This window comes from Panicum virgatum, chromosome 4N, assembly GCF_016808335.1.
Source record: "Panicum virgatum strain AP13 chromosome 4N, P.virgatum_v5, whole genome shotgun sequence".
Lineage (NCBI taxonomy): Eukaryota > Viridiplantae > Streptophyta > Magnoliopsida > Poales > Poaceae > Panicum > Panicum virgatum.
In genome coordinates this window covers 2349201-2368869 of record NC_053148.1, presented here as the reverse complement: position 1 = coordinate 2368869, position 19669 = coordinate 2349201, and the positions used below count along the sequence as shown (strand labels likewise).

General features: G+C 47.4%; 2 protein-coding genes across 3 annotated transcripts; one reads left to right on the top strand and one right to left on the bottom strand.

Annotated features, from left to right (window-relative positions):
- Window positions 1-210: 210 nt before the first annotated feature.
- On the top strand, window positions 211-9421 carry LOC120670316 (putative transferase At4g12130, mitochondrial). Its single transcript, XM_039950404.1, has 6 exons — window positions 211-1077; window positions 2539-2792; window positions 2899-2997; window positions 5187-5345; window positions 5428-5871; window positions 9254-9421. The coding sequence occupies exons 1-5, from the start codon at window positions 590-592 to the stop codon at window positions 5670-5672; spliced, it is 1245 nt and encodes a 414-aa protein (XP_039806338.1). The 5' UTR covers window positions 211-589; the 3' UTR covers window positions 5673-5871; window positions 9254-9421.
- Window positions 9422-13896: 4475 nt separating this feature from the next.
- On the bottom strand, window positions 13897-17925 carry LOC120670561 (somatic embryogenesis receptor kinase 5-like). Of its 2 annotated transcripts, none has more exons than XM_039950699.1 (4): window positions 17357-17925; window positions 15834-16094; window positions 14867-15739; window positions 13897-14766 (listed from the first exon to the last, which is right to left on the bottom strand). In XM_039950699.1, the coding sequence occupies exons 1-4, from the start codon at window positions 17790-17792 to the stop codon at window positions 14300-14302; spliced, it is 2037 nt and encodes a 678-aa protein (XP_039806633.1). In that variant the 5' UTR covers window positions 17793-17925; the 3' UTR covers window positions 13897-14299. The 2 variants fall into 2 exon arrangements, with proteins under 2 accessions (XP_039806633.1, XP_039806634.1); XM_039950700.1 differs by lacking the exon at window positions 17357-17925 and adding an exon at window positions 16284-17340.
- Between the last annotated feature and the right edge of the window lie 1744 nt (window positions 17926-19669).

Sequence of the window (19669 nt, the reverse complement as noted above, 5' to 3'; positions counted from 1 at the left end):
CCGTCAGAGCGTGTTCGGCCGTGGCATTGGCTGATTGGCAGCCCGCGACGCGCCGCCGCCTCTCGGGGCTCGTCGCGGCGTCCGACTCCGGCAGCTGAGCCACGCAGCAGCGGATGTGCCTCGAAGCCGGAAATGCTGATGGGGTTTATGCCCACGCCAGATACCAAACGTGTCGCCACTGTCTCGGATCGTTCGGGAACAGCGCACCGTCACCACCTCTGACCTCTTCCCCCATCCGCCTCGCGCCGCTTGGCCGCCACACGGCAGCGGCCGCCAAGTTCCAAGCTTTTGTTTAGTTACCCTCGCCGCCGGCCGTGATCTATCGTCGTCGTCGACTCCACGAGGCCTTCGCCTTTCCCTCTACCCACCTACACGGCCACGCGGACCCCTGCCACCCGCCACGTCTCTCCCCACGCGTACCCCCCTCCCTCCCACCTCTTCCTCTCTCCGCAGCGCCCCCGGCTCCCCCGCGCCGCCCGCCGCTTGCCAACTGCCACCGTGACCTCCCCCGCCGCCCCCCACCCCGCAAAACCCCTCGATTTCCACCAAAAGCCATCCAAAACCCAAGCCAAGCGTCCAGCTCCCAACCATGCCGCCGCTCGCGCGCCGCCTCGCCGCCGCGGCGGGCCTCCTCCGCCTCCGCCCGCGCGGCGGCCGCGCGCTCCACACGGGCCCGCCGCCCGACCCGGGGGTGCTGGCGTGCCGCCTGGCGTCCCGCGCCGTGGTCCGCTTCGCGGGGCCCGAGGCGGCGCGCTTCCTCCACTCGCTGCTCACCAACGACCTCCTCTCCGCCTTCGCCGCGGGGGGCGCCTCATCGCCGCAGCGGTACGCGCCCACGCCCAACGCCCCCGCGCGGGGGCCCGCGGGCCCCGCCTACGCCGCGCTGCTCACGCCGCAGGGCAGGTTCCTCTACGACCTCTTCCTCTACCGGCCCCCGCCGCGGTCGCAGATGCTCGACCGCACCGGGTCGGCGCCGGAGACGGGGGAGAAGCCCACGGAGGAGGAGAGGGAGCCCACGGAGGTGCTCGCCGATGTCGACGCCGCGGAGGTCGACGAGCTTGTCGCTTGCTTCAAGAGGTGATTGGTTGCCTCACTTGATGCGTCAATGTTCAGTTCATGGTATAATAGTATTTCATTCGGAGACCTGTAAAAATCGGTTGGGAGAATCTTGCCATTGAACGGTCACCAAACAGTAAGCAAGAGTACATTAATTTTAGAATTTTGGGGGTAAGCAGCGCAAAATGGAGTTCCTTTACACAAAACAGTAGGCTTAGCGATTCTTAGGCCTTTGCAGGATACTTCAGTTTCTCTGTTGGGAGTCTGGTTGAATCAGGGGCGGAGCCAGGAAGTTGTTTTTTCATTATTAGGGGGGCCAACCATGCTAATTTATATAAAAATTTAATCAAATTTCCAATGTAAATTTGGGAACCATAGGGGGGGCCAGGCCCCTGCCCCCCCCTGTCTACGCCCCTGGGTTGAATGTTGCAACTTTCCGTTGAAAATGAATTGATGTATTACATCTAGAACTTTCAGTACATTGCCAGCATTGTAGACAGAGTTGGAATTTAGTGCCGAATCAGTGCTAACTCTGTTGATTCTGTTAGTGAGATCGCTGCCACCTTGTAAAAGTTAGCATGCTCCCTACGTCTGTGACTAGATCGCTTTTAAGCTGAATGTTGTGTTGCATGTCTGTGCTCCCCTACTTGTACTATAGAACCATATGGATCAATGCTGCTCAATTTGTCTTGGACCTAGCTCTTGTTCAGTAAGGAACTGTAGTTACACAATGCTCTTTTAGTCTTGAATAAAGCAGCTTCCCTCTGAATAATTATGGCTGTCATAGGTTATTATGTCAAGCACTAGTTGCAAACTTATCCACATTGCGCTACAGCTTTGGCAAAGCTAATGCAAGTCGAATAGTGTGTTTTAGAAGTTGTGCTCTTTTTGTGAGGATACTCATGATCAAACAGCAGCTGGAGAGTAAGATAATTTAGAAAAAGAAAGACGAACTGATAAGCTCATGTGGCAGATCTCTTTGAGAAGGAAGTTACTTTAGCCAAAACTTAGTTATTCTTTGGTGGTTTCTTAGATAATTTGCTTCACATTGAAATCAAATTGTGCACATGTTTTTTGTGGGCACTATGTTTGGCATTATAGTGCTACAGTTTCAGTCTGAGTGTGTAGCAAAACTTGTAAGCCAAAATTCTTGAAGATCACTAATCAGCTCACTGTGTTAGGAGTATGGTTCATTAAGCTGCTCACCATTGAGAATATAGACTGCAGTTTTTGTGTCAAGTAAGAATCTTAGTGTAAATCAGCTCTTGCCCTATGCAGCTTCTCTTGAACTATTTTCTATCGTGTTACTATGGTAAGCTGTAGTTTGAAAGCATAGAAATTTGCAGTTTTGCACCCTTGGTGAAAGATCCATAACATTTATTTACAGCTTTACACGGGATTGGAGGACCATCCCTCTTATCCCTAAATGACCTTTCAATGAATTTCATGTCTTGTGATATGTCAACCTTTTCCTGTTTTCAGATATCGGTTAAGATCCAAGGTCGAAATAGATAATGTAAGTGAAAATTTTGCATGTTGGCAAAGATTTGGACGCAACATGGTGCACACTGAACCATCTACTCAAGAACCTGAGGCTCAATCTATTGGATGGGGACAAGGTGTTGACCATGCTGGTGAGTCTGCTGCACAAGCGAATGGTCATGGTTGGCAGTGGCTCAAAGATCCTCGGTTGGATTACCTTGGCTACAGAGGAATTTTTCCGGCCGACACAATACGTAAGTAACCTTTTTCTTGGTATTTCCTAAAGCTTCTGATATAGTGTTCAATATCTGACATGAATAATGATCCATTTGAACACTTGACCTGTTTTTGTATTCACAGCACCACTAGTTGAGTCTGACAAAGAAGCGGATGAACGACATTATCAGCTTTGGCGGATAGAAAATGGAATAGCAGAAGGTTCAACTGAGATTCCAAAAGGTAAGATTCTTTTCCCTGGAGATTGGTCATGAGTCATTACTATGAAGTGCTATCATAGTTACTATTTGATAATTGGACGTCAGTAGGTATTCTATTTTTCTCCTTCCCTAGAATTTCAGCAAACTCCTGGAAACGGTTCAGTTCCTGCATAGGATTTGTTCATCTCATGTTTTACGAAGTTACCGTATCGGTTTCTGTCACACATCACCGAACAGAACAGTTTCATTGTCTCTTATCTCTAGTTAGTATTTTGACTAGAAGTTGCTCCAAGTTCACTTATCAATAGAGCTCGGTTAATTTGTTTCTAAACTGCATTATGCAATGAAATGCTGACAGTAAAAGATGTAATGTATAATTAATACAAAAGGCTTGCAATCCCTGTTGCTGCCTATGGTACCATACCATTCATGATGTGTATTCACTAAAACAACTTGATTGGAGTTGATAAAAGGTTAACTGGCCAGATGGTTGCCGGGTTTGTGGTTTATCTCAGGGTCTATAAAAGCTACCTTAGAGGTTTAAGAGTACCTTCAACTTTCCCGGTTTACATGTGGAGCGTGTAAATGAGTTATTTGAAAGGTTTCCACTGTCCCTGTATACTAGGAAAAAAAAAGCAGGGTTAACATCAATTTTGGAATTGCCCAACTATTGGAAAACATGTTCTCAGTTTTGAAATTAACCCTGGGTTAATTGGATCCACGCCATTACAATTTCTCAGTTTCTGAGATATGCCATTACAATTCACCTATTTTGAAACTCACCATTATAATTCTTCACTTCTTTGAACCGTGCCATTATATACGTATTTGATGCTCTTGGACCCACTTGCAGACCCTTGTATTTTCGTATGGCCCAAATTACCCCGCTGCTTCTCTCCCTGCCAAGGTATAAAATCGCGGGCTAAGACGTTTAGCGGAAGCCCTTCCAAAAAGCTAAGAGAGCTATCCATTTAGCGGTTTGCAAAAAAATATGCATAATGTGGCCAATAACATCAGTAATGCAACCAATTTCAGCAAATTTTTCATAGCCATACGTCCATAATACATATAAAATTAGAAGCATCATTGGTCTAACATTCTAAAATAGACTCAACACGTCTCTTGACTGCCTAACTGTGCCCGTGATGCTTTGTCTATGGTCCACCCTAGTTATATTGATTCTTTATTTCTTTTGGCTACATCTTTAGCGGAAGTAGCGGACATTTATTATCACTAAATCCTATAAAAAACCCCTATAGCGGACATAGCGGACAAATATTGTATAGCGTAGCGGGAGATCTCTTAAAAAGCTAATAGCGGACAATAGCGAGCTATTAGCGGGCTATTTTGTACCTTGCTCCCTGCACTCACTGACGTGTGGGGCCCACACGTCAGCTTCTCCTTCAACCTCCTTCAACCTTCTCCTCTCACTGCGCTGCTCACCTCCGCAGCCACCCACGCCACGCGCGCCATCGGACTGCTCCCAGCCGGGCGAGCTCCTCCCACCGACGGCGAGTTCCTCCCCCGCCGGGAGAGCCCCGCCTGCCCTTGTTCGGTGCTGTCGCCGGCGCCCTCGCGCGGGAACACCGCCACCGCACTCCTCGGCGAGCTCGCCGACGCCGTGCCCTTGTGCGGGGCCTCGCCGACGCCGTGCCTCGCCTGGCCTTGCGCGGGCACCGCCGCGCCCCCGGGCGAGCTCGCCCCGCCGCACCCTCGGCCGAGCTCCTTCCGCCGCCCGAGCTCCACCCCACCGGCGCTGCTCCGAGCTACGGCGCCACCCGAGCTCACCCCTCCCCGCGCCGGCAAGGGGTGGTCGCCCGAGCTTCATCTCGCCTTGTGCCGCCCCGAGCTCCGTCAGATCTGCAATGTTGAGGTAGAAGAAGCACCAAAGGTTGAAGAAGAAGCTGACGTGTGGGCCCACACGTCAGTGAGTGTAGGAAGAGACGCAGCAGGGGTATTTTGGGCTATACGAAAATACAAGGGTCTGCAAGTGGGTCCAAGAACATCAAAGACGTATATAATGGCACGGTTCAAAGAAGTGAAGAATTGTAATGGCAAGTTTCAAAATAGGTGAATTGTAATGGCATATCTCAGAAACTGAAAAATTGTAATGGCGTGAATCCAATTAACCCTCTTCTGGTTTCCTCGGCAAATACAAGGTTGCTTAAATTGTTCCTTCCTTTTCCATGAAGCTGTCTTCTTTTTATTCAGGTGAAGCAATCCCACTGGAGTACAACCTTGCTGGCTTGAATGCTATTTCCTTTGACAAGGGGTGCTACATTGGGCAGGAGCTTATTGCACGGACACACCATCGTGGTGTCATTCGGAAACGTCTCATGCCAATGAAGTTTGTTGACGAAAAGGGGCAAGGTATAATGAAACTTTTATGGTAAATAACACTGAACATTGTCATTCTGTTGCTGGATGCTAATTCCGTGACTTGTATTATCAGAACTCGAGCAGGCTGTGGCTCCAGATTCTGAAGTTGTGGACGAGGCTGCAGGCAAGAAGATTGGTACAGTAAACACTGCCCTGGGCTCCCGCGGAATGGGCCTGTTGAGACTTGATGAGGCACTGAAACAAGGCTCGTCCCTTCGTATCAGCGATAACAAGAACGTCAGGGTTCAGGCTTTCAAACCGGACTGGTGGCCAGCTGAGTGGACGCAGATGGTTGACCAGCAGAGTGCAGTTGCCTGAGAGCAAGAGCCGTGAACTTAAGCCAAAAAAAAGTCCCAGTGAAGCTCATGGGAGGCGGAGTTCTGCCATCAGGAAGTGTCGAAGACTGGCAGTACACATAGCTAACAGTTTCAGTTTAGGGCAAATCCTCTGCGGTGTATCAAGGCAGAGCCTGTTTTCCTCCTCTCTGCCTGCTCTTCACTTGTGCGTCGATCAGAATAAGCGGGGCGCCGTTTTTTCTTTTTTATATTTTTTAAAAATTAAAATTTCAAAAATATATGTCCGTTTTGAAATATTTCAAAAATATACCCCGGTCGCCCTCCCATAGGGCGACAGGCCCAAAGTGTAATTTTTTTCTTCAAATTCGCAACGAAGTCCCTGGAGAAAAAAAGGACTTGTCGCCCGTTGGGGGGGCGACAGGGGCCTGTCGCCCAGCCCACGGGCGACCGCCGCTGGGCCCGGCCCACAGGCGCGGCAGGGGCCTGTCGCCCCCCCCGGGCGACCGGGGTACCCACCCCTATAAAAGGGCTGACCCTCCCATTCCCTCCTCATTTGAGCCCGAAAATTCCACCAAAAATCCAGAAAAAAAGAGAGGAGTGAGGAGAAGGAAAGCGGCGAAGCCCTACCGGATTCAGCACTTGTGATCTGCAGGTTAGTACATTTATTTTAAATATTGTTATATTTAAGTACTACGTATTTAAATATGAGTAATTTAAGTAGGGGTGAGTAATTTAATTTAATTAGTGCTATAGTAGAACCATTTAAGTAGGAGTTTAATGATACTTTAGTTTGTAGTTACGTAGTTTGTAGTTACGTAGTAGTAAATTAGTTTAGAAAATTAGTTCTACGCATTTATTATTGCAATTGCAGTACTATTAGAGACGTGTTTATAAATTAATTATGATTTAGAATAGAATTTGGCATATGCAGTATAGAATTTGAGTGTCAACACGTAGTTATGAATACTTATACGTTGTAGTTGAATTTCATACTTAGTTTTTACGAATTATTGAATAAGGTAGTGAAGTAAAGAGTATAACTCGATAAGTATTATGTGATATACAGATATGTCGAGCAAGATGCAGTTTTAAGTATTTTATGGTGAATACAATATTATGTATGGGCCAAATGGAGTAGATTTTTCTGTCTTTAAGCGCACATCTAGCGGCATAGATAAACCTCTGGAAAGGAGTTTTGGTTCCATATGTAAGTGGCTGCAGCGTGGGTTTCATGTTGATCCGTTGACACATGTGATCACTGTTCAGTCTCTTGTTAATTGGGAGGTAGATAGTGAATTATGGGAATTAATGATGATACACAGCACTGATGACTGGCAGAAGTACATGCAAGCAGCTCTAGAGCGTGGGTGGCCTCTGGCCATTCTTGTTCAAATTCGGGAGAAGACACAAAATGAAATCCAACATTGTGCAGATCAAGGAACTCCGAGTATTCGAAGAGACTGTTTGTTTCGGAGTTAGACGCGCATATCCTGAGTTTGTTTCGGAACTCGACATGCTGACGCCCGAGGACGTTGTCTGGGAGCCTTACAGCCCAGAGGCTGTCGCTACCCGTGCACCAGCAGGCCTGTCTTCGCACTGCTCCGCGAATGCGAGCCTGTGGTTTACTTCCGCTGTCCTGATTTATGACATCGCGGTTGAGGCATATTGCCCCTGGAGAGTCAGGAGACAGTTTGGACAGCACCAGGAGTTTCCGTTGCCTACCGCGTTGGAGCGTGTCAGTCGCCAAGACCACAGGTAATTATGAATGAACTTGGCTCATACATTCGTGTCGAATCTAACGATTCTTCGTGGTCCACTTTGTAGGTTGTCAAGGAGTGGCTTGCCGTGCTCTGATGATTGGGTCACCAAGATCCAGCCGTGGGTGGACCAATGGGAACAGGCAGACGAGCTCTTGGTCCATCCAACAGGACCACACACAGACAGCTCCTTTAGGGCTTACCTCACCTGGTACTTACCCCGTACTCGGGCTCGTCTGGTTTTTGTTGACACTCACCCGCAGCCACACCAGGCGAGGCCTCAGGATGGATATGGCCGGCACCACGTGGAGGCACTAGCTGGCGCGGTGAGTCTCTTAATCATATTTGCATATATATATATATATATATATATATATATATATATATATATATATATATATATATATATATATATATATATATATATATATATTAATAAGATAATTCATGTGTTTGTAAATGTAACTTTACTGAATTGATGCAGTTTCGCCTTTGCAACATGATGGAGACGGACTGCTCGAGTTACTTGACGAGGGTACGTGCCGGATCCCCAATGACCTAGTTTGAGCAGACAGAGGCATTGTCGAGGCAGCGTGATCAGTTGCGTCAGGTAGCGCACAACTTCGGAAGCCGTGTGCAGTACGAAGACAGTCACGGGTCGTCTCAGGCCTCGTCGTCGTTCCCGTGTCCGTCGACCATGCACCGGCCGACGTCGCAGTTCTTCCCAAGTGCAGGTAATGTACATATCTCTTTAAAATTACATAAAGTGTTCCTACATATTTACTAATATCACATACAAGATACGATCCAACTACTGCGTTCGGCCATACTGGAATGTTTAGAGAGACAGCACCAGTTGGCGGACCGTATCCAGGGATGGTACCGGGGCCACAGATACCGGCCTACACAGGTTAGTTTATGTTTCGTATTTCAGTTTCTACATGGCATGACAAAATATACGAGCGGACGCTAACATCCACATTTTTTTGCGTAGGATTCTACCCCGATGCGGGCGCCGGACCTTCTTCTTCCTCCTTTCGACCAGATAACGAGACCTTCACCTTAGACGACTTCGACAGCTTGAGTCCAGAAGAGCCTGCCGCGCAAGGTGACCCCGATGTCTTGGGGTATTCACAGCTATGAGGAGCACCACTTGGGATCTCTCAGCAGCAGACACCGCAGCCCCTTGCGCGTCCTGAGCGACAGGTGAGGTCTCCGGATGTTCTCACATACTCCGAGGGCCATGTCCGTGCCCAGCAGAGGGCTAAGAGGGTCCGACGCCCTAGGGGTGGTTAGATGTATCTGATGTTTATTTGTAATGAGATAGCTGTGGACCGCTTATTTGTATCCGATGTTTATGATTGTGTTAGGTTAATTGTCATTTGTTTCTATAGATATTATTGATGTGAACTTATTATGTTTGTGGGTTCCATAATGCTCGTGAAATAAGGGAAGTTCATGCGATTTTTCTTGTGATTTAATGAAGGACAAGTTACGTGCGGTAGGAGTTAGCGGCCGAGATCTTGCTGACGATGATGATGAATGCGTTCGAATAGCTCAAAATAGGTCCCTGAAAAAAAAGGGGGGGCCTGTCGCCCCCCCAACGGGCGACAGGCCCCTGTCGCCCGAGGGGTGGGCGACAGACCCCTGTCGCCCGTTGGGGGGGCGACAGCCCCCCCATTTTTTTTTCTCCAGGGACTTCGTTGCGAATTTGAAGAAAAAAAAATTACACTTTGGGCCTGTCGCCCTATGGGAGGGCGACCGGGGTATATTTTTGAAATATTTCAAAACGGACATATATTTTTGAAATTTTAATTTTTAAAAAATATAAAAAAGAAAAAACCGCAAGCGGGGCTGTATGAGCATGTGGCCCAACCAAGTTCTGTATTCGAATAAGTTACGCTGTTGCCAGCACGGCATTAATAAGTCTGATCTTGGACAATGTTTTCTCACAGTCAGAACTCAGCGTAGATGTGTTGGTCTCACTTGTAAACTGTAAGCATTTCATGTTCTTGGGTGCCTCTGTTGTATGCACGAGGTATGTGATGGAATCACGGAAGGGGATTAGCCTGTATACTGTTTCAACGCTGTTTCTCTAACCCCACTACGGTACTGTACTGTGCCGGCTGAATCTCTCAGCCTTTGACGTGGACTGGACCACCACACAGGCGCACTGGCAGCCAGCCCTCGAGTGCGATGGGTACAAACGAGCTGCGATCCCCTGCTCTGCAGCAAAAGACACGAGCCATGGCCCGTCATCTCATGAATCTTGACCACGGAGGCGTGCAGCACGGCGCCTTGGGATGCCCTGTGATCTTTTGGTCCCTCTTCCAGGCCATGTTTAGATCACAATATGTAAACTCTGTAAACGAAAAAAACATCACATCGAATATTTGGACACATGCATGAAGTACTAAATGAGGTTTATTTATAAAACTTTTTGCATGAATGGGCTGTAAATCGCGAGACGAATCTAATGAGCTTACTTAATCCATGATTTGCAACAGTGGTGTTACAGTAACCATCCGCTAATTATAAATTAATCATGAATTAATTAGCATCATTAGATTCGTCTCGCGATTTACAACCCATCTGTACAAACAGTTTTGTAAATAAATTTTATTTAGTACTTCAAATTATCAAAATTCCATCGCAAAATTTTTTTGCATTTCATCTAAACAGAATGGCGTTGCACAATACAAACAGTGCTGCTGCAATCCACCACAGCAGACGCTCAGCGTTCGCAGCGGAGCAGAGCAAGTTTGTACAGTTCGTAGTAGCTCTTCTGCTGCCCTTGTGTGGATAGCAAACGACGTCTGATTCTGATACTAGTATCAGATCGTTTCAAAAAACATACTAGTATCAGAAAAGATGAACAGTGTCCTGCCGATTGTTCAGGCTGCGCAAATTACCATTCCAGCCTCGTCTCTGCAAGCAATCTTTGTTCTTGCAGAGCTCCAAATGCGGATAAGTTTTAAGATTTTGATTCAGGAGGGCTTGTTTAGGTTTCATCGCTCCCCAAAAGGCAAAGGCTAGATGAGGTGAGGGACCATGTGCACACGTGACAGGAAAAGCAGTGGCCAGCTCACCGGGAACCATCAAAAGCCTGAAAATTTTATTCAGGCTAGCAATCTGATCTAGTACTGCCCTCCCTCCCCCCAAGAACACCACGCTTTATGGAGATTGCTACTCTATCAAAGTTGCAAATTGATCTACAATGGCGAAGCGTTCAGCTCCAGCGCAAGACAAGAAGCTTGCCAGGAAACTTCTCACAGTATCAGCTGCGTGTGGTGGTTCGTGTTTAGGTTCAGCAAAGCTACTGGATAAAAGTGGCTTAAGCTCAGCTTTATCATCATCAGAATTACTAAACCTCTGCCTCGTTGCCACCGATCGGCCTTCAAGCCCTTGTTCTTTTTGGGCGCATTGGCATGCAGATCCGACTTGGGAACACAGACACGCTGACACCCAACGGTTTGGATTTCGTATTCAAACTGAGCCGAGGCATTGATTGATGCTGCCTGAAGTTTGCTGAACGAGAACCACCCACCCAACGTCACGTCGAGGGAGTCGTCCAGGCTGCTGGTGCTCTGCTCCAGCTTTCAGAGGACCAACCGAAGCAAGCAGGAGAGCACTGGCAGGAGTCAGGAGAGCTGTAGGCCTGTAGAGGATGCCTCCACAGGAGGGTTCACCAGGAGACCGAGGAGGCGTCACAGTGCCCGGTGCAGTGCAGGGTGCAGAGTCAATGCTGCTCCCAGCCACGGGAATGGCAGACAGCCGAGACTCCACCGAGCAAGCACGCACGACGGCACGAGAGCTTTTTATTTCTGACGGAACGCCCGATGCGGTTGCAGAGTGCTGCCTTGCCTTTGGTTGGGGCATGCTACGACACCGACAAAAGGATGGGTCTGAATTTCCTTGCCTGTGTGCTGTGTCTCGATCGAATACCCAAGTCCCTCCCCAGCTTGAATCCAGGTCCATGACCATGGGATCTGGAGACCGAAATTTTGTTTTCTCAGTGCTATTAAACTTGACTGATCTGATTCATGTCTATTAATATGTTTAGATTGTAAAAACTTTTGGATTTTATGTAGCACTTTCGTTATTATTTAACAATTAATATCCAATCATGAACTAATTAGGTTTAAAATATTCATCTCGTCATTTATAGTTAAATTGTATAATTAATTATTTTTTCAACTGCATTCAATGCTCGATGTATGTGTTCGAAGATTCGATGTGATTGATACTATAGGAAATTTTTTGGAAACTAAATAGAGCCTAAATTTAAAATTGGTTAAAACTTAAGGAAATTTGATTTGTACACAGCATTTCGAGAGAGGCTGTGTTTAGATCCCCAGAATTTGACTTGAAATTCTAAAATTCTCATTACATCGAATCGTTAAATGTATTAAAAGACGCATGCATGGAGTATGAAATGTAGGTAAACAAAATAACTAATTTCACAGTTTAGATGTACATTTCGAGACGAGTCTTTTGAACCTAGTTATCTATGGTAGGATAATATTTATCACAAATAAACGAAAAGTGTGCTTTTCATTTTGCTACAGTGCCGATTTTGCAGGATCTAAACACACCCAGAGAAAAGAAACTGCCTTGCTCGCAAGGTGATGTCTTGTCTGCAGAGAGAGGCGTCGAGCGAGGTGAGGTCTGGTCAGAACAGAAGCATTGGGGGGAGAGGACGCTGCACTTTCTTTGATCCTCCCTCGTCGTCGCTCCCCCACGCATTTCAAATGCCAATGCTCCCGTGGCATCATTGCAAGCAGCCAGCCAAGCAGAAAACACACAGCACGCTCCCGACTCCGATTAGCTCCGGTAATGACAGTACTGGTGAGTTGGTAACAATGCAGTAGTGATCGGTTTTGTCTCGTGCTGATAGCCGGGAAGACAAGATCGTGGCATAATGGCGCCGTGATTAAATGCAAGGGCACTGCTCCCGCTTCGGCTTTGCTTCTCTCTCCGTTTCTTTTTTGCTTTTGTTCTTGGCCGGAGTAAACAAACTACAGACCGCGTCTCCCGATGGGCGACGGACAGATTCTGATGCGGCCGCGGCTTTTGCTCGTGCGTGCTCATTGGACAACCGAACAAGAACTGTGGTGACAGATTGATAACAAGAGATTTGCTTTTCTTTTCCGAGCTCTCTCCCACGTTTTTTCCCCCCTTTCAGAAGAATAATGCAGGCACCCATTAGGTTTTCCACGGTTTTATGGAGTGATCTGCACCGGAAATCTAAAGTTTTATCTACTTGGAAGTTTGGGGTTGTAACTTCTTCACTTTTGGCAGTGTTGGCAAGAGGGTCAAACTGCACTGATGTTTCTGGAATGGCAAGAGGGTCAGACTGCACTGATTTTTCTGGAATGGAGAGAGGTATCCAAACATGGACACGTGCTTCTGCGGCTGTGTTTAGATCTGAGAAAATCTGGTAGAAAAGGTCACATCAGACACTGTAGCGTACTGTAGCACTTTTCATTTGTTTGTGGTAAATATTGTTTTATTATAGGCTAACTAGGCTTAAAAGATCCGTCTCGCAACGTACATCAAAACTATGCAATTAGTTTTTTTATTTATCTATATTTAGTACATGCATGAGTCATTTGTTATATTTAATATTTTGATGTGATTTCGATGTGATGGAAAATTTGGAGGAGTTGGGAGAAAGTGAACACAGCCTGCTTTGCTTTGTCAAATTGGCAAAGTTCTTGTGTCAGGAGTACAAGTTTTATTTTCGGTTGAAAAAAATAAATGAATGGGGGGAGTACTGAAAGTCTGAATGTGAGCGTGAGACACAGGACAAGAACAGTGTCCAAGGCCCAACGGTAAGGGAGTATGGCGGGAGCAGAAAGGACAGCACGCTCACGCATTTGCCATTCCCGTGCATCCTGTACAGAAATCTCGACCAATCTGACTATTTGACGTGTCCTTTTTCGTGCAGAGATTCAAATTCGAAGTTGAATATGAAGTATTAAATAAAGTTTATTTGTAAAATCTTTTTACATAAGTGCAACTTTGTAAGCCGAATCTAATAAGTCTAACTAATTCATGATTTGCTATAGTAATGCTATAGTAACCTTACTCTAATTATGCGGTCAAAGGTCTTATTAGATTTGTCACGCGAATTTACCAGGGGCTCTACATGTGGTTTTGTAATTAGATTGTATTTAATACTACTAATTAGTGGCCGAAGGTGTAAACAAATTTCACGCATCCCAAACCAAACACAGCCGAAGTTATCTTCTTAAAAAAAAAGGTTTTTAAGTCATTTGGTCTGCTGTACATTTCTGCTAAGAGCAGAGCAGTAATGCTGTTGCGTTACCACTTCTACTGATAGCAGCAGTTTACTAACAATAAGAGGCATGCGTTCATATTTAAGCAGAGGGGGCATCAATGTTGACATCATCTTAGTTTAGTAACAATAGGAGGCACGCAAGCATATTTAACAAATTACATGCCTCGGTCAAGACCACCCAATTGTTTTCATTCAGAATGCGTCCAATTAGGGATGCTTATCGGGAAATTGTAAAGAAAATTAACAAAAAACAAATAGAGCGCGTCAACCGGTTAATGCAAGGCGAGCCAATGCAAAGTTGACCAAAGTCACATTAGGAATGCTCTGAATCTGCTACATTCACGGCATTCAGATCCTAATACACACTAACAATCTAGCATAAGCTACTCAGATCATGAAGTACTGAGATCAGTGGACCAAACACTACACTAATCAATACTGAATAGCATGTCAGTGGCAACTGGATCATTACCCTGTCATCACGAGTAAGCTACTTAGCTACTGCCAACCCAAAAGGCTTCACAAGGCCGAACATCCTCCCAAAATACATCTCTAGCTGGGTTCAGAACCTCAGCAGCAACTCATGACTCAGTGGCTGAGCTGCTGAACCACAGCCTCCATGGTTGGCCGCTGGCTCGGCACCTCGCTGGTGCAGTACGCAGCAACTGCGGCGAGCCTCGCTACCTCAGTCCTCGAGAAGACACCGTTGAGGTTTCCATCAACCAGGCTGTCGAGATCGCTGATGGCTGCAGCACCAACCTTAAGCTGAGACACATCCCTCTTCCCCGTGATGATCTGGAGGACCACGATCCCGAACGCAAAGACGTCGCTCTTGTCAGTGAATCGACCTGTGGTGGCATATTCAGGGGCAAGGTACCCCATTGCGGCGCTGGCCTTTAGGGTTGAGAAAACAACATCATCTGCGAGGAGCTTGTGCAGTCCTGGGACCGACAACCGCGGGGCAAAGTTGTGGTCAAGAAGGATCTTTTCGGCCGATATGTTCTGGTGGACAACTGGTGGCTTGCTGCTCTTCTTGCTGTGAAGGTACTCAATTCCTGCAAATGTGCCAACAGATCATGGAGTTGAACACTGAAACACTGATAAATCAATCTTAGCTGGATAGAGAGTAGGAAGAGATGGTAGCATGGTAAATACCTTCTGCAATGCCTTTGACAATGGAAACTCTTGTAGTCCAATCAAGAACAATAGGACTAGAACCATCCTTAACATCCAGATACTGTGACAAGCAGCCATTAACCATGAAGTCATAGACAAGGAAGCATTCCCCTCTCCCCCTGGAGCAGCAGAACCCCCTCAAGCTAACAAGATTATCATGTCGGAGAAGGGTGAGCATCTTCAGACCATGCAAAAAATCCGACTCCTCTTGCTTGCAGCTTGTCTTGTTGAGGCTCTTAACAGCAACAACTGACCCATCCCGAAGGATTCCTTTGTATGTCGCAGCAAAGCCGCTCTTGCCTAGCAAGTTCACATCAGAGAAGTATTGTGTCGCACATTCAACCTCCTCTAGGTTGAATCTAAAGCTATCACCAACTTCACCAGATGATCCAACACCCCCACCTGACAATGGGTCCCAACTGTTTGAGTACTCAACACTAATCAAAGGAGAGGCACTCCTTCTGCAGGCTTCCTTCTGCTGGAGATGGTCGGTGCTGAGCCTGCTATCAGAAACCTCCAGTGAGCTCCCAATCTTTTGCTTCTGCCGACGATACCAAGAGAATGCAAATAACCCACAAAATGCAGCACCAATAACCACAGCAACAACAGCAACAATAAGAACTCCTTCAGATCCATTTGCGGACTTTGAGCAGTGAGAGCCGGAGCAGCTTTCTGGATTCGCCGATTGAGGCACTTCCCGTGTCTTGACTGTACCGTCTGGTCCGAAAGGCTCAGGCTTGCTGGGTTTCAGGCCATCCTCTGAAGAAGGGCAAAGCTCTAGCAAACTAAAGCCAACACCACAAAGGCCTTTGTTATTCATATACTGGAAACCACCATTCAATCTTCTCAATCCTAGCATCCAACACAAAATTGTAGCGGTCAATATGATAAGACTTAAAAACTATGGTTTAGAAAGATTAAAGTCTTAAAAGGAGGAGAATATTACCAGCAGGAACACTCCCAGAAAGGGTGTTATTGCGAATATCAAAGACCTCAAGCAATGGAACCTCAGCAATCTTGGATGGGATTGAGCCAAACAGGCTGTTGAAGCTCAAATCAAGCCGTCTCAACTGTGTTAGCTCACCAAGGGTTGCTGGAATGGCTCCGGTAAGCTGATTGGACTGCATTGCGAGCACAGACAACTTATTCAGGTTGCCCAACTGGGGAGGTATACTGCCTGTCAACTGATTGTAACCCAGCTGCAACACTGCAAAAGGGTAAGAGAGTTATGTAAGTTAATTTATTTCTTCAGACTGCAAATCAGCATTTTGATGCCCAAAGGCAAGAGATCACCTGCTGGTATGAACTTTCATGAGACTATAACCTGGGGGCATATGTAGCTATGCTATGTATGAACTGTACTAGCAAGAAATACATGTGCAAGTTAATACAAAACATGTGGCAGCAAATAATGTATAATATTGGAGTGTTGGCCAATTGGATGCAGACAATACAAATTCTGCATGAACAGAAGGAAGACATATCGACATAGGTGGGGAAGCCTTAATCATTGAATTTGTATCCACATGTACGAGAGTAGTTTAGATTTCAGAAAGAGACCAAGCATTGCATACAAAGAGCTAAAAATCAAGTCAAATCAAAGAAATTCCTTCTGGCTCGCTGGCAAAAGTTTTGTATCACAGCGAAAGATCCGATCTGTAGTTGCCCCCAAACAAATCTTAGAAGCAAAAGACACACGCCTAGAATAGAAAAAAAACAATTATCAATTGTTTCAATTCCAAGAGGCTCCTCTCACATATGCATGTGCAAGACAGACAAATCAAATAAACACCTGACTACAGCAATCTCCCCCAACAGAAGACCGGAATAGAAACGCAAATAGAGAGTTGTTGGTCTAGCAGTAAACAAATGGCCAGTTTAAAAATTTAACCGTTGTAGTACTAGACTACTAGTTGTGACCGACGTCTACCAAGCCAGTGCGGAAACCTGGGAGTTTCGCATTGATGGCAAAAATCTCAAACTGCACAGTGGAAGAGGAGTAAATGCCCCAAACCAACCCAATGAATATAGAAAGTCACTTGTAAAGAAGTCCCCATCCTATGCCAAATCCCGCTACAAACCGACGGAAAATGAACCCCTTTCACCATTGAAGACGGAGCCTTTGTACCAAAACGAGGAGAGGACGGTACTGGCTAGTACATTGGTTCTTGAACCGTTGAAAATGGAGCTCCACACCCCATCTTGTGTTTAAACTTTGGTTTGAGAATCCTCAAAGAAAAGTAAGAAATCAAGCACGAAAGCCCCCAAAAGGGTTTTTGTAACTAGGCAAAAAGCGAAGCATCCCCTTTCTGAACATTTTCCTCCCCAATGTTCACATCCAAAATACGAACGAGCTCCAAATAAATATCAAGCGAAACCCCACATTCACCCAACAAAAAAAACTAAAACTATCAAGAAGCTGTCCTTTCTTGAACTTTTCATCACCCAGCATGGAAGCAGAAACCCCACCTTGGAGGTTGACCATGGCAGCAATCTCCACGGGCACGGGCCCGGTGAGATGGTTCACGTCGAGGTACAGGTCCGTGAGCGCGGACAGCTTCCCAATCTCCCGTGGTATGGGGCCCTTGATGCCATTGTAGTGCAGGTACAGCCCCTGGAGGCGCCGGAGCCCGGCGACCGCAGGCGGCAGGCTGCCGGAGAGCCCGCGGCCCTGCAGCGAGACGGCCGTAACGCGTCCGGCGGGGTTGCAGGTGACGCCGACGAAGGAGCCGCCGCAAGGGTCGCCGGAGGGGTTCCAGGAGCCCAGGACCCGGCCGGCAGGGTCAAGTGCCCGCCTGAGCGCCGCGAGCGCACGGACGTCCTCCGCGTTGCGCGCCGAGGCGGCGGGGATGGAGAGGAGCAGGAGCAGGTTCAGGAGGGGGAGGATGAAGAGCGACGCCGCCATCGGGAGAGGCCGAGTGGGAGCTCTGAACTCTGAAGCGGCGGAGCGTGGAGTGGGGCGAGAGTGAAGTGGGGACTGGCCGACTGGGGACTTGGGGAGCGAGAGCGACTAGAGCGGGCAAAGTGGTGTGCGTAGCCGTAGAGTGGAGTGGGGAGCCCAGGTTCCTGGGCCATCGGGCCTAGAAAGACTAGTAGGAAGCATTGATTTTGTTTTTTGAAAGGTTTCTGGAACTTGATTTTGGAGGCTGTGTTCACTTCCCTCTCATTCCTCTAAACTTTCTAAATTTTTCATCACATTAAAATCACATCGAAACATTAAATATAACAAATGACTCATACATAGAGTACTAAATATAGGTAAATAAAAAAACTAATTGCATAGTTTTGATGTACGTTACGAGACGAATTTTTTGAGCCTAGTTAGCCTATAATATGACAATATTTACCACAAACAAACGAAAAGTGCTACAATATGCTACAGTGTCTGATGTGCTCTTTTCTACCCGTTTTTCGCGGATCTAAACACAGCTGGATGGTACTCCAGTGCTTGATTACATGTGTTCTGCAATCTGCCTCCATCGGTTCAGTAGTTCCCAATGCATGATTTGGCAATTTTAGAAAAAAAAGATGCATTATTTGGCCACAAGTTAATCACTTTGTTCGGCTGGGTGTGGCTGGTGGCTGGTGGCTGGTGCTGATATATTATCTTATTATTTAGCCAACAAACAGAGCATCTACGTTCGATCTCAAGATCCAGAAATTTCCACATTAATCGAAGAAAAATAAAAAAATAAAAATTACAACCACTGCCATTATGATAAAAATTAGTCTAAAATACCCCTGTGCCTAATTAAATACCATTATGAAAAAATAAAGAGAAAATTGGTTCCATAGCACTCAAATATCACAAAAATCGGAAAATACCACCGAAAGAACCTCCTCACGTGAAATACCACCGAAAGATGCATCCGTCACCTTCAAATAGCATTCTGTCTGGTGGCTGTCTCACGCCGTGAACGCTTTCCATCTAGGCTTACATGTTAGCCAAGGAGACACCGCCCGTCTTCCTCCCTTGGAGCAGGCCGCCACGGCGTCCCCGAGCGTCCTTTCCAGACAGCGCGGCGTCGGCAACAAGGGCCATGGCCGCGCAGGTGGGCGGGGCATGACGAGCACGGAGCGCGGATGCGAGGAAGGCTAAGGCCGCTGTGGTGAGGACCGCGGAGTCCACGGCGCTGCGCGGGAGGCGAAATTGGCATGACGAGCTTGGAGTGTGGATGCGAGAGGAAGGCTGAGGTGAGGACCGCCGGCCGCAGCGTCGACGGAGCGGAGGAGATGTGCGTGACGGCGGCATCCGCAAAGAGGAAGGGCACGCGGCGCCGTCGGATACGCTGCTGCCGACCTTCTTCGCGGATGTGTTCTTCTGTGTATGTACTAAATCAGCTTTGGGTGGTTCAGACTTCAGACTTCAGAGTTGCAGGCCGTCGGGCCCCTAGCTTCCTCTCGTACGCCCTTGCTCTCTCACGAACACCGGCCGTCGCTCACACACGCTAGAACACGTGACGACGGGAGGTGGAAGATGAATAGTAAGGATGGCGAGGAACGCCCCGGCGAGCTCAATCTCGCGTGTATGTTGGCTCTCGTTATTCAACTAGACCGGGCCAAGTTTACACAGGAGGGGATGGCGTCTCTTATAGCCGCGTGGGCTCTCCTCCACGCCCGGCAGTTCCGCCATGGCCGCGCGCGCCGTGCGCTGTGCGTCATGCACGGGCGACGCGCTCCGCCCATGCGACCCGCACACGCGCCCAACGGCCTGGCGCACTCCCCGCCACCACTCCAACGACCTCGACCGAGTCATCCTACACGCGCTAGCTCGACCTCTCG

Bases quoted from the DNA above. Each gene is read 5' to 3' on its own strand.
- LOC120670316 (XM_039950404.1), top strand. From the start codon at position 590: ATGCCGCCGCTCGCGCGCCGCCTCGCCGCCGCGGCGGGCCTCCTCCGC. The intron at 2,793-2,898 runs GTAAGTAACCTT...TTGTATTCACAG, and splicing joins TTTTCCGGCCGACACAATAC to CACCACTAGTTGAGTCTGAC. The intron at 2,998-5,186 runs GTAAGATTCTTT...CTTTTTATTCAG, and splicing joins TTCAACTGAGATTCCAAAAG to GTGAAGCAATCCCACTGGAG.
- LOC120670561 (XM_039950699.1), bottom strand. From the start codon at position 17,792: ATGGCGGCGTCGCTCTTCATCCTCCCCCTCCTGAACCTGCTCCTGCTC. The intron at 16,095-17,356 runs GTGGGGTTTCTG...ACCCTTTTGCAG, and splicing joins TGCCATGGTCAACCTCCAAG to TGTTGCAGCTGGGTTACAAT. The intron at 14,767-14,866 runs GTATTTACCATG...GCACATTTGCAG, and splicing joins TGTCAAAGGCATTGCAGAAG to GAATTGAGTACCTTCACAGC.